The following is an 11,569-nucleotide window of genomic DNA, read 5'->3' on the forward strand; positions in this document are numbered from 1 at the left end:
CTCCCTCCTACTGAGACCCCTTCTACACTGCCATATAACCCAGATTATCAGTTTTGAACTGGATTATTTGAGTCCACACTACCATACAATCCAGTTCTAAGCAGATAATCTGGATTTTATATGGCAAAGTAGATAATGTGGATTTTACACATCTGTGTAGAAGGGGCCTGAGGACAAACTACAGTAGAGTCTCACTTATCCAACATAAACAGGCCGGCAGAATGTTGGATAAGCAAATATGTTGGATAATAAGGAGGCATTAAGGAAAAGCCTATTAAACGTCAAATTAGGTTATGATTTTACAAATTAAGCACCAAAACATCATGTTATACAACAAATTTGACAGAAAAAGTAGTTCAATACACAGTAATGCTATGTAGTAATTACTGTATTTACGAATTTAGCACCAAAATATCATGATATATTGAAAACATTGACTACAAAAATGCGTTGGATAATCCAGAACGTTGGATAAGCGAGTGTTGGATAAGTGAGACTCTACTGTATTTCAATATCTTTGCACAAACTGAAGTAGGCAGAGGGCAACCAGGAGAAATAGGGTGAAAGAAAAAACTGGGGTATTTTGCATTTGAAAGGTAAGAGGCTTGAAGATTAATTGGGACAGTTGGAAGAAACAGTACATTTTTGGTCCATTAGTAAATTGATTATCTCTGGGCTTCAGCACTGTTCACTTTATAAAGTAAAACTCAGTTTGAATGCCACTACAATTTGCTGATTTGTAAAACTGCAATGTTGTTTTAAATCACTATTTCTTTAAGTCACCATGTTCTTCACCTTTAAAGTATGGATGTCAATTATTTGCTTGTGGCTAGATTCTGTTCAGTTCAATGACCAGCCTTTGGCTTGAGTAATTCATTGGGGTGTCTGAATATACTGTTGCAAATCTGTATTTGCAACAGTATATTCAGGTCACCCCAATGAATTACTCATGGGCTATAGCAGACAATTGCGTCAATCTTCTCTGCCACCATTTTGCATCTTGTTGCTCCTTATAATTAGTCTGCATTTGACTACAACTGGCATGCTTGAGCTAAAAGAAAGAAATCCTACAAATCTAAAGTTTGACATCTTCTATTATCCTCATTTTTCCATTTTAGGAATTTTAGGTCCTGAAAAACTGAAAAGATCTATAAATGCTACACACAAGCAAAAACTGAAGGACTACTACAAAGGACACTTCATACACAAATGTTCCTTAACGAGATCACAGCATGATGACAATTTCCTGTCAAGCTATACAAATAGTGGCATTGCCCCACACAATGCAGACTTGATTTGATGTACTGCCATATTGAAACTGTCATATTATAATAAATTCTGTGCATATTACAGTCCAAAAAGCAACAACATGCCTTGATTAAGAGTCTGATTTATGTAATCATTATAAAATTTAATGTTTCTTGGAAGGCTTAGAATAACTTTTCTTCACCAAATATACTTACAAACATATAGAAGAAAACACTGGGATAGCCCACTTTACTGTACTTTACCATCCACCTGAAATACTTTTCAAGTAATCCCTATATTGTAACTAGAGTTAAACTATTTTCTAACTATATTTAGAATAGGAGAACTATTGAAAACTTTATCATAGGGTGTGGAAAGACCAAAAAAGCACTGCTATAACATGAAGAATGACTCGACTACCCACTGAGCTAATAATATAAACACAACAACAATTCATATAAGAAAATCTTATCCGGCATCTTCATGAAGCTTTAACCCTTAAAGGAAATGCGCCATATAGCAGATGAGATGGTGGACTATTTGTGACTGAATCCAGGGAGGAGCATCAGATAGGGGAGGCTAACCAATCAGTCTGGAGGTAGCAATTTATTATGGGAATCTATTCCACTGCCCCCCTAACTGACTTACCCTCTCTCTAGGATAATGCATGCAAACAAATGCAGATAGCATTGTTTCTTCTAAGAAAGAATAACTAGAGGGTAAGGGAGGGTCTCCAAAGGTGCTTTACTGTAACCCTCATCATCCCACTCACTTTGCCCAAGGTGGCTGGGCGGGATAACAGTACGCCAATATACCTTTAATGGGACCACACTAAACAATGGTGGTTTAGAGCAGTGATTCTCAAGTTATCTGAAATGGGGATCCAGCTTTTTTTATGGAGTGAGAGACTATTGCCATATTTGTCCCCACTGGCTACCACTGGTTTTTTTTTTCTTTCCTCCAAGGGCCAGCTGCCAGTGAGTCTTGGGCAAACACTATTTTGAGAAGCCTTGATTTAAACCACTCTCTTGGTTGCTACAGACTAAATCTAGGAGGTCTGACCACAGATCTCTCAGATTCTCATCTGGCTCTGCCCTGATAGGCACTCTGGCATGCAATCATAAGATAACTATACTAAGAAGGTCTATCCTTGCCATTCAATGGAGATGTCTTTTCCCACATATTTAGTCTTCACCTCCTTTCCACTACCAAGCCATCAAGATCCAAATGAACTTCTTTTACACAACAAACAGCCGTGTCACCCTTTTACATTTCTAGCTCCACTTTATAATACAGTATAAAGTGTTTCTGGATAATTATGTCAAAAGACAGCAATTCAAACTTGGGTGCAAATGTCTGTAAATCAGAGACTAGAGAATGGAGGAGGACAAAGGCATGCCCTAAACGGTTCTGGCCCAATCTACTTGTCCGAACGTATCTCCTCCTATGAACCAGGAAGATCCCTAAGGTCATCTGATGAGGCCCTGCTCTCAGTCCCGCCTGCCTCGCAAGCACGGCTGGCGGGGACAAGGGACAGGGCCTTTTCGATCGTGGCTCCTCGGTTGTGGAACACCCTCCCCCGAGATATACGACAAGCCCCAACCCTTTTGAGTTTTAGAAAAGCCCTGAAAACATGGCTATGTGCCCAGGCTTTCGAAGATTAAATGATAAAGACGACCCGGACTGATTTACGGCTACAGCACAAGGATTTTGGATGAATGGATTTTTAACCATATGTTTCATATTTTTATATTGTTTTATTGTTTTAATTGGATTTTCATTGCTATGTTTTAATTATGTGTAGGCATCGAATTGTTGCCAATTGAGTCCCTTCAGGTAAGAAGGGCGGGATATAAATGTTGGCAATAAATAAATAAATGCTCTCAATTTTCTTGAAATAAAATATTTCAGTCTGAAAAGCATTAAAACTGTACTTGTTACCTTCAGTTTAATATTTAATTGTAAGAGAGCAATTTGCCAATGAAAATACTTCCAAAACACTCTTATAAATATGTCAGTCCCATTAGCTGAACTATTTCAAAAATAAGGATTTACACACAGAGATGAATTCATGAAATGCAAAGTAAAAGCAAACTGAAGTGACAGTGTTTTAGTACAGTAAGAACTGTTAAATAAACACAGCAGCCAAACCAAAAGGAATATGCACATAAGCATTATATAGAAATGCAAACTTTTTTTCCTAAACACAAACACACACAATTTTCTGTACTACAACTGCAGTTCACCAGTAAACAAAACCTTGTGTTTGTGTAGATGGCTCCCAAATGCCTTGGCGAGGACCACGAGCTCCTTTAAAGCAACACATCTGCTGACAAGCATCCAGGCATTGGCGAAAGAACACAAAAGCGATTCAGAAGGACCAGCCTTGGCCATATGTCCTCATGATGAAGATGATAATGCTGATCAGGCTGAAGGCCTCATCCTGTCTTGCTCCCTTAGAACCAAGGAGGATGGACAAGGCACAGGTCCCAAGGCCCGAAGGAAGCTGCAAGAAGGGCAGGGGCAGGCAGAGTTGTCTCTGCAGACAAGACAGGCAAAGACACGTGTTCCCCATGCATGAGGGGCATGGCAGGCATGTATGTGCATGCGAGGCAGGAGCAAACACACGTAGCGCAGGAAAGCAGGACAGGGGCTGACACGCATTCTGTATGGAAATAAGATAGAAGATGACAGGTGTCCAGGATGACCAGGCAAACAAGGCACAAAATCAGGACAGTAAATAAAGAACACTCAGAAAGGAGAATTCCAGACATGAATCAATCAGGGCTAGCTAACACTTCCCAACAAAGGATTCCCCCAGGCAATAAGTAGCCAGACCCTGAAGCTGAAAGGCTATTCAATGCTAATCAAGGTGGTCAGCTGCAACATTCACACCTGCTTCCAACAGACAAGAGTTCTTTCTCCCACCCTGGACCTTCCATAGATATATAAGCCCCACTTGCCTAGTTTCCAACAGACCTCACAACCTCTGAGGATGCCTGCCACAGACCTGAGCGAAATTTCAGGAGAGAATGCTTCTGGAACATGACCATACAACCCGGGAAACTCACAGCAACCCAGAGATTCTGGCCATGAAAGCCTTCAACAACACGAAGTGTGTGTTCATGCAGAACAGGAACAGAGCCCTGTTGCGTCGTATGCAAGCAGGACAGAGGCAGACAAGGGTCTCCCATGCATGTAGGCATGGCAGACACGCATCTGAATGCAAGGCAGGAGCTACAGGCGTCGCGTAGTAAAACAAGACAGGGGCAGGCACGCGTCACCCTTGCTATGCGAGCAGGACAGGGGCAGACACGTGTATACCCACGCATGTCAGGCGGGGAAGACCCGTGCTGCATATGCATGCCGGCCAGGAGCAGACACGCGTCACCCACGCTTCCAGGACAGGAACAGGCACGCGTTCCTGACGCCCGTACGGACCCACTTCTCTTCCTGGGCACGTCGACAGAACAGAGAAAGGCCCTTCCGAGCAAACCCAAGAGAAGGCGGTCCGTCCCTCCCCTCCCTCTCCCCTTCCTCACCGTCCGCGCCACGAAGAGGCGCCCCAGGCTCCTGCCGTCCGCGCCCACCCGGCGCAGAGAAGACACTCCTCCGGCTGCAGCTGCCGCCGCCATCATGCCTCAGCTCAGAGCTCTCCCCGGCGCCCCGGCCGCCCTTTCACCTCGCGCGCTCTCGACCAATCACAGCTCCCCAGCCCGGTGACAGGCAGGTGTGGGCACGCCCCCTAGTTCCTCTTTCGCCCTGGAGAAGGGCGGGGCTTCTCGGAGAGTGACGTCCCCTGAGGCGGCGCCAATAGCGTCGGAGGTGATCGCGGTTGGTTGGCGCCGCTTTCACTGCCGTGGCTCATAGGCTGGGGATCGGGGGAGCTGTGGCTTTGCAAGGTCTTCTTTCGCCTTCTCTGTCAAAGGGTGCTCGGGCCTCACCAGACTGTCAATCCCAGGCTCTGGGCAGCTAACCCAGACAATCCCAACGGCAAGTCCTCCCACGAGGGACTTCCTCCAGGGGCAAACCAAAAATGGGCAACTTGGAAGTCCCTCAACAGACTCAGAAGCGGAGTGGGCAGATCAGAAGACAACCTGGCAAGATGGCACTACCTAGAAGAATCCTCCACCTTGTGCGACCGGGGAGCAGAACAAACAACTCCGCACCTGTATGCTTGCCCACAATGCCCTGCCTCATGTACAGAGGAAGAAATGTTTCAAGCTACAGACCATGCGGTCGCTGTTGCCTGTTTTTGGTCTAAATCTATTTAGTAGCTTGTGATCCCTTTATTTCATCAATTTTAAACTTATCTATTTCTGCAATGCTTTTGGTTCGAATCCGGGGAGCGGGGAGAGCTCCTGCTGTTAGCCTCAGCTTCTGCCAACCTAGCAGTTCAAAAACATGCAAAGGTGAGTAGATCAATAGGTACCGCTCTGGCAGGAAGGTAACAGCGTTTCATACAGTCATGCCGGCCACATGACCTTGGAGGTGTCCATGGACAACAACATCTTTTCAGCTTCGAAACCCCCAGAGTCGGACACAACTAGACTTAATGTCAGGGGAAAACTTTTACCTTTACCTTTGACACAAAATAAATAAATAGCATGGAGCTATGGCATTGAAAGTGGTGACAAACTGCATGTATTCTCCAGTGTGGGGAGTAGCCAGGCTATGGATTGCACGAGATTTATTTATTTATTTATTTATTTACAGCATGTCTCCCCCACCTTTCTCATCCAAGGGGACTCAAGGCGGCTTACAAAATCTGGCAAAATGCAATGCCAATAACAGAATTCAATAAAATAAAACATACCACATCTAAAACAGTTGAGCATTAATTAATAAAAAAAACAGTATACAAAGCTTAAAACATATAAAGTGCTTGAATCCATTCATCCAGGTGCCTTGCAGATAAACCTTAGTTCGAACCTTGTCGAGCTGTAGAGCTTATTCATTAAACGCTTGTGCACATAACCATGTTTTTAGATTCTTCCTGAAGCCCAAAAGAGATGGGATCTGCCGAATGTCGCTAGGGAGGGAGTTCCACAGCTGAGTAGCCACCACTGAGAAGGCCTGTCTCTCGTCCCCACCAGCCGCGCTTGTGAGACAGGTAGGACCGAGAGCAGGGCCTCCCCAGACAATCCTAAAGTTCTCGAAGGCTCATAGGAGGAGATACGTTCCGACAGGTAAGTTGATCTGATATCACTAGCATGGACTACAAAGGAAATAGATTACAGGCAGTCCCCCAGTTACTATATGTGTATTAGAAGTTATTAGAAAAAGGCATTAATTGTTATGGCATGTTAGGTAATATCAATAAAGTTTGGTCCAGATCCGTCATTGGCTGGGTTCAGTGCTCTTTGAACTACAACTCCCAGATTTATATATTTATTTAGAGTATTTATATTCCGCCCTTCTCACCCTGAAGGGGACTCAGGGCGAATCACAATGTACACGTACAAGGCAAACATTCAATGCCATATGAACATAGAGACAGACAGACACACAGGCAATTTAACCTTCTCCAGCTTCCTGAGGGTATGCTCGATTCTAGCCACGGGGGAGCAGCTGCTTCATCATCCACTGTGATGCCAACTTCCTCATTCCAGATGCTGCTGGACGATTTTTTATGGTGTCGTAAATTAGTTAAATTAGCCTCCCCACTATCTTTTGGGTTGCTTAGGTCAACAACGAGCAAGGCTATTTTTTATTTTAATGGTTGGGTGTTCACTCCAACATGGGCTGGCCTCGAACTCATGACTTCTTGGTCGGTGATTTATTGCAGCTGGCTACTCACCAGCCTGCGCCACAGCAGTCACCCCCAATGGTTCAACAGTGCTCTCAGGATGTAGATCAAGTAAAACTCCTGTAAATCATGGTGAATTCTTCCCAAACCTCTTGTTCAGTTGCTGATCAAATCCTCTGTTTGCTGTGTGCCATAGGAAAGGGTAGGAAAGAGTTACAGGAGAGGCAGTGGGTGGGGTCATGCAAATTAAGGCACCCTGGGATGTTCATTCTGGAGGAAAAACAACATCTAGGATGAAATTGTCCCCACATGAAAGCCTTCACTTGGATGGGGGGCAAAATGGTGTTTGTGGAGGACACTGGCAGGGTTTGGGCTACATGTTCATGGCACTTACTGTAACCTGCATGTCAGTGGAGGGAGAGCCATGGTGTCTCCTGCTCAGTGAGAACTATACCTGTTTGTGGAGGCTGGAGGGAGGCTATCTGCGTAAGTGGACACCTCTGCCACATACACATTATCTGGCCCTATGATAATTGGATTATGAAAAATTGGCTTGTTATGGGAACAAGAATTAGTCAGAAAGCTCCAGTGGAGATATGTTTTCCCTATATTATTTCAGGGGTGAATTTCCCTTCTGAGGGGTAGATTTCTCTCTCTTCCTATTGTCTCACCCCCTTCTTAACTATGAGTCATTTGCAAGTCGGGTGTTTGTAACATGGGACTTCCTGTACAAGAGCTTCTGTTGCAGGGTTTCCTTACAATTTTATAATAAACTAGCTGTGCCCGGCCACGCATTGCTGTGGTGAAGTATGGTGTTATGGGAAATAAAGTATTGAGGAATTGGTGGTAGTTAAGGTAAAGGGTAAAGATTTTCTCCTGACATTAAGTCCAGTTGTGTCCGACTGCACACTGAAGTAGATTATATGGCAGTGTGGAGTCAAGATAATCCAGTTCAAAGCAGATAATATAAGATTATAAATGGGTTATATAGCTGTGTGGAAGTTAAAATCAGATAATTTGTATTTTATAGGCAATGTGGAAGAGGCCTAAGTGAGGCCTAACTCTGCCTGTCCTCTGGGCTGCGTGGGTTGCTAGGAGACCAAGTGGGCGGAGCATAGCCTTTTAACTGGCAGCAATTGGATAAAAACAATTATTCCTCTCCCTCTAATTAGGATTTTCTTTTTAGTTTCTTTTTGTTGTATGAACGTAGAGGCATGGATGAGGGGTTGTGCTGCCAAGTTTAGTGTTTCTGGGATGTGTAGTTTTGTTGTTTTGTCCTAGGCCGAAATTTCATTACCCTTTTATATATATAGATAATAATAGAACTTTATTTATATCCCACCCACATCTCCCTGTGGGATTTACAACAAGTTGCGCCAAACATTCAATACCATACATACTAAACAAAGAACAAACTAACCGAAACCACCCAAATCACACCCAACATCCACATCAAAATAATAATAAAGACCATGCCAAACATTAGACAATGATATAACTAAGTTATTTTTCACAGTTAAACATGAATAACACTTTTCAATAAATATACTCAAAGTCTTCTGTCTTCCCTGCATATAAATGGATGGGTTGATCTTCTTCTCCTCACACAGGCAAGATGCTCTGAAAGAATGTGCTCTGTACATGCTCAGATCAGATTAATTAACATGCTGGATTACTTACGATTTCACATAAGAGAAGCTGAACCATAACCTGAAGCCTATCCAATAATAATATCTGATTTCTAGGAATTATCCTTTATTACTCTGCTGATGGAGTGCAGCCTTTCCCTTTCTAGGAAGTGTACCATTCATGAATAAGGAATTGTCAAAGGCAGACTTTCTCCTTTGTCATTTTGCTGCCAAGCAGAATTCTTTTATTCAGGCAAGCTCTCCCCTATGTATTTTTCAATTACTTTTTTCTTTAGTTGTTTCAATTAAACTTTATGTAACTGTGTTTTAATATGACTCATGTTTTTAGCTGTTTTTAGCTAATTAAGTTGCAAGACATCTTGGGTTACAGTGTTGGGAAGAAGATGGCATATTAAATAAACACATTTAATAATTGAAAACAGTAGAAGGAGTAAATTTTAAAAGAAGCAAGGAACACAGTTACACCAAGGAAGTTGTATTTTATTTTTTTCATGCCACCCATACCCTGCCTTTTGCAATGAAGCACTAAAAGGCAGCTTGCAGCATACTAATTAAAACCATAAAATAAACTTCACAGGCAAGCAGAAGCAAGAAACAATATTGTGCTCCACACAGTCACACAAAGGGGACCCAACAGACTCTGAAATCAAATTGTCTCAGGTGCTGCAAGAAAGCGATCTGGAGAGAATTCCGGAATTGTGCTGCTCTGCCAAAAGAACTTCTCTAATATGGGAACACGGCACAGGGCATCTGAAGAAGGATGTAAAGACAGAAGGCACACCAGAAAAACATATAAAAATGTGCATTTCTGCAGTGGAGATTTTGTGCTATTTTTTGGATATCAGAAAGAGAAATGGTGGCACATTTCATACTAATGCTCCCAGATATTGATGACATATATGGGCTACACTAGTGGTAATATTTTTCCTTAAGCTGCACAGTATAACCAAAGGAAAACAGCTCCAAGGTTGTTGCTTTCCTCCAATGCCTTGTTTGTTTTATGGCTTTGCAGCCTCCCTGGGATTCTGGCCAGTTTCTTTTAATTACTTAGTTATGATCTATATGGGACTTTCTTTCAAGTAGCTGCAAAGTTCCTATAGATGGAAGGTGCAGACCTTTTTCTGCTGCCATTTATATTTAAAATATTTAAAAGTATTAAACAGAAATAAATGATCCTTAAAGTATCTGACCCAAATTGCTTAAGTTTAATAAATGATGTGAACATGATAATATTTTGCCAGCAGTGCTGCTCCAAAGAACATCACAGGTGACCTGCTGGAATCTATAGTGTTTCCTCAATTGCATGGAAGTTTTCCTTAAGTAGTTTGTCAAATATAACTATCAATGACCTCTTTTGCATAGATTATTTATCTGCTTTTGGCACAGAATATCTCCTCAATATCTTAGTTGAGGAAAATGTTTAGCCAGCCTTCACAGTTATTCAGGATGGCTCTAGAATGCCTCCAAAATTGGCTCATTTGGGTGAGCTAAGATAAAGCATGTCACATACAGTTATCAGCCAGAAAGCTAAAGGGTGGTAAAGTGGATTTGTCTTATCAGCTTTCTGTTAGCTTAAAGGTTCACAGTGACTCTGCAGTCAGTGACGTTATTCAATGCCCATACATAGAAGCAATGGCCAGCTGGTGACTCCCAGGTCAGTGGAACACGGAGTCCACTGTAGGATGAACTTTAAAGGAGCTATGCACGTTCTTGAACCCTTGGATAGCTAAATCCAAGCTAAATCCAAGAATAGATTTGCCTCCAGCAAAATGCAACAACCACTGCATAGAAGAGAAAAATTAAGGACTAGCTTAGGGCCCTTTCACACAAGCACTGAAATCCAATTCGAATCCAGATCAAGGTCGGGGTGTCTCTAAAATGCACACCCACAATGTGAGCTGCAATGTGAATCCAGTTGGAAACTGTTTAAAAAAACAGAAATTCCAGATCAAGCCATAAAATCCACTGAAGCCGATCCACTGCTCAGGAGGAAGCCAAATGCCAAATGCGAGGTGATTACGTAGACAGGGCTAATGCTGTAACAGTTGGAGAAGGAAACCAGATACACAGCTCAACAAATACCTCCCCCCCCCCCCAAAGAAAAGAAAAGAAAACCACAACGTTTCTATGGGAACTTGATTGGCATCCCTTGTCCTGCTTGGTGCGGTTTACCGGCCTATCTCTCCAAGGGGAGGAAGGAAAAATAATGCTTGAATCAGATTGATCAGGGATCTTTGTGGCCTTCATCACAGCTTGGAACTAATTCCTGGGGGTGCCTGTGTAGGCATTCTGAAATGAACCCAGTCTATTTAATCCATGTTCTGACCCAAATTACATAGCCATGTAGAAGGAGCCTAAGTCTTCCTTTCTAAACATATATATTTAGACAAAAAAGCATCTTGGGTCTTGACTGCACAAGCCCTAAAATCCAAAATGGATGAGAATTTGCTCCTGGATGGCCACACAAAGCCCATGATTTCCAGTCCTTAACATGGGGTAAGCCAAGGTGAATTGGTTCAACCCCAAATTAAGGAAAGTTAGGGTGCCACACTTTGGGCACAGTGTGAATAATGGACCAGTTCCAAAGTGAAATGGTCTGCTGTCCACAAGGGCTGGCACCACCATCATCTTTTTTATTACACTTGGCAGCACAGGGAAAAGAGGATGGGTCACCTTGTCGCCCCCCTCAATCGCCACTGCAGATCTGTGAGAGATTGTGGTTGTCATGGGTGCCTTTGCTAGATGTTCATACAATCAAGGAGGGGGAGGTGAGTGAGTCATCTGGCAGAATCGGTTTCAGCCTGGCTAGACCATGTAGACTGCCACTGCCACAGCTCAGGAACAGATCGTCTGAACACTTCCAGGACCTTCTCCCCCCCCCCCAATTATTTTTTTAATGGGCATTGTTGTTTGCCAGCAAGTT

The 11,569-nt window shown here is 43.0% G+C and overlaps 1 protein-coding gene across 2 annotated transcripts in view; it reads right to left on the reverse strand.

Moving 5' to 3' along the window:
- pcca (propionyl-CoA carboxylase subunit alpha) overlaps positions 1–4,950 on the reverse strand; it is a 299,632-nt gene extending 294,682 nt beyond the window's left edge. For both annotated transcript variants that reach the window (XM_008106964.3, XM_062975473.1), the window contains exon 1: positions 4,791–4,950. In XM_008106964.3, coding sequence (XP_008105171.1) covers positions 4,791–4,886 — 96 coding nt within the window. In that variant the 5' untranslated portion in view covers positions 4,887–4,950. The remainder of the gene's footprint in view (positions 1–4,790) is intronic.
- Positions 4,951–11,569: the final 6,619 nt, after the last annotated feature.

Source organism: Anolis carolinensis, chromosome 3, assembly GCF_035594765.1.
Source record: "Anolis carolinensis isolate JA03-04 chromosome 3, rAnoCar3.1.pri, whole genome shotgun sequence".
NCBI lineage: Eukaryota > Metazoa > Chordata > Lepidosauria > Squamata > Dactyloidae > Anolis > Anolis carolinensis.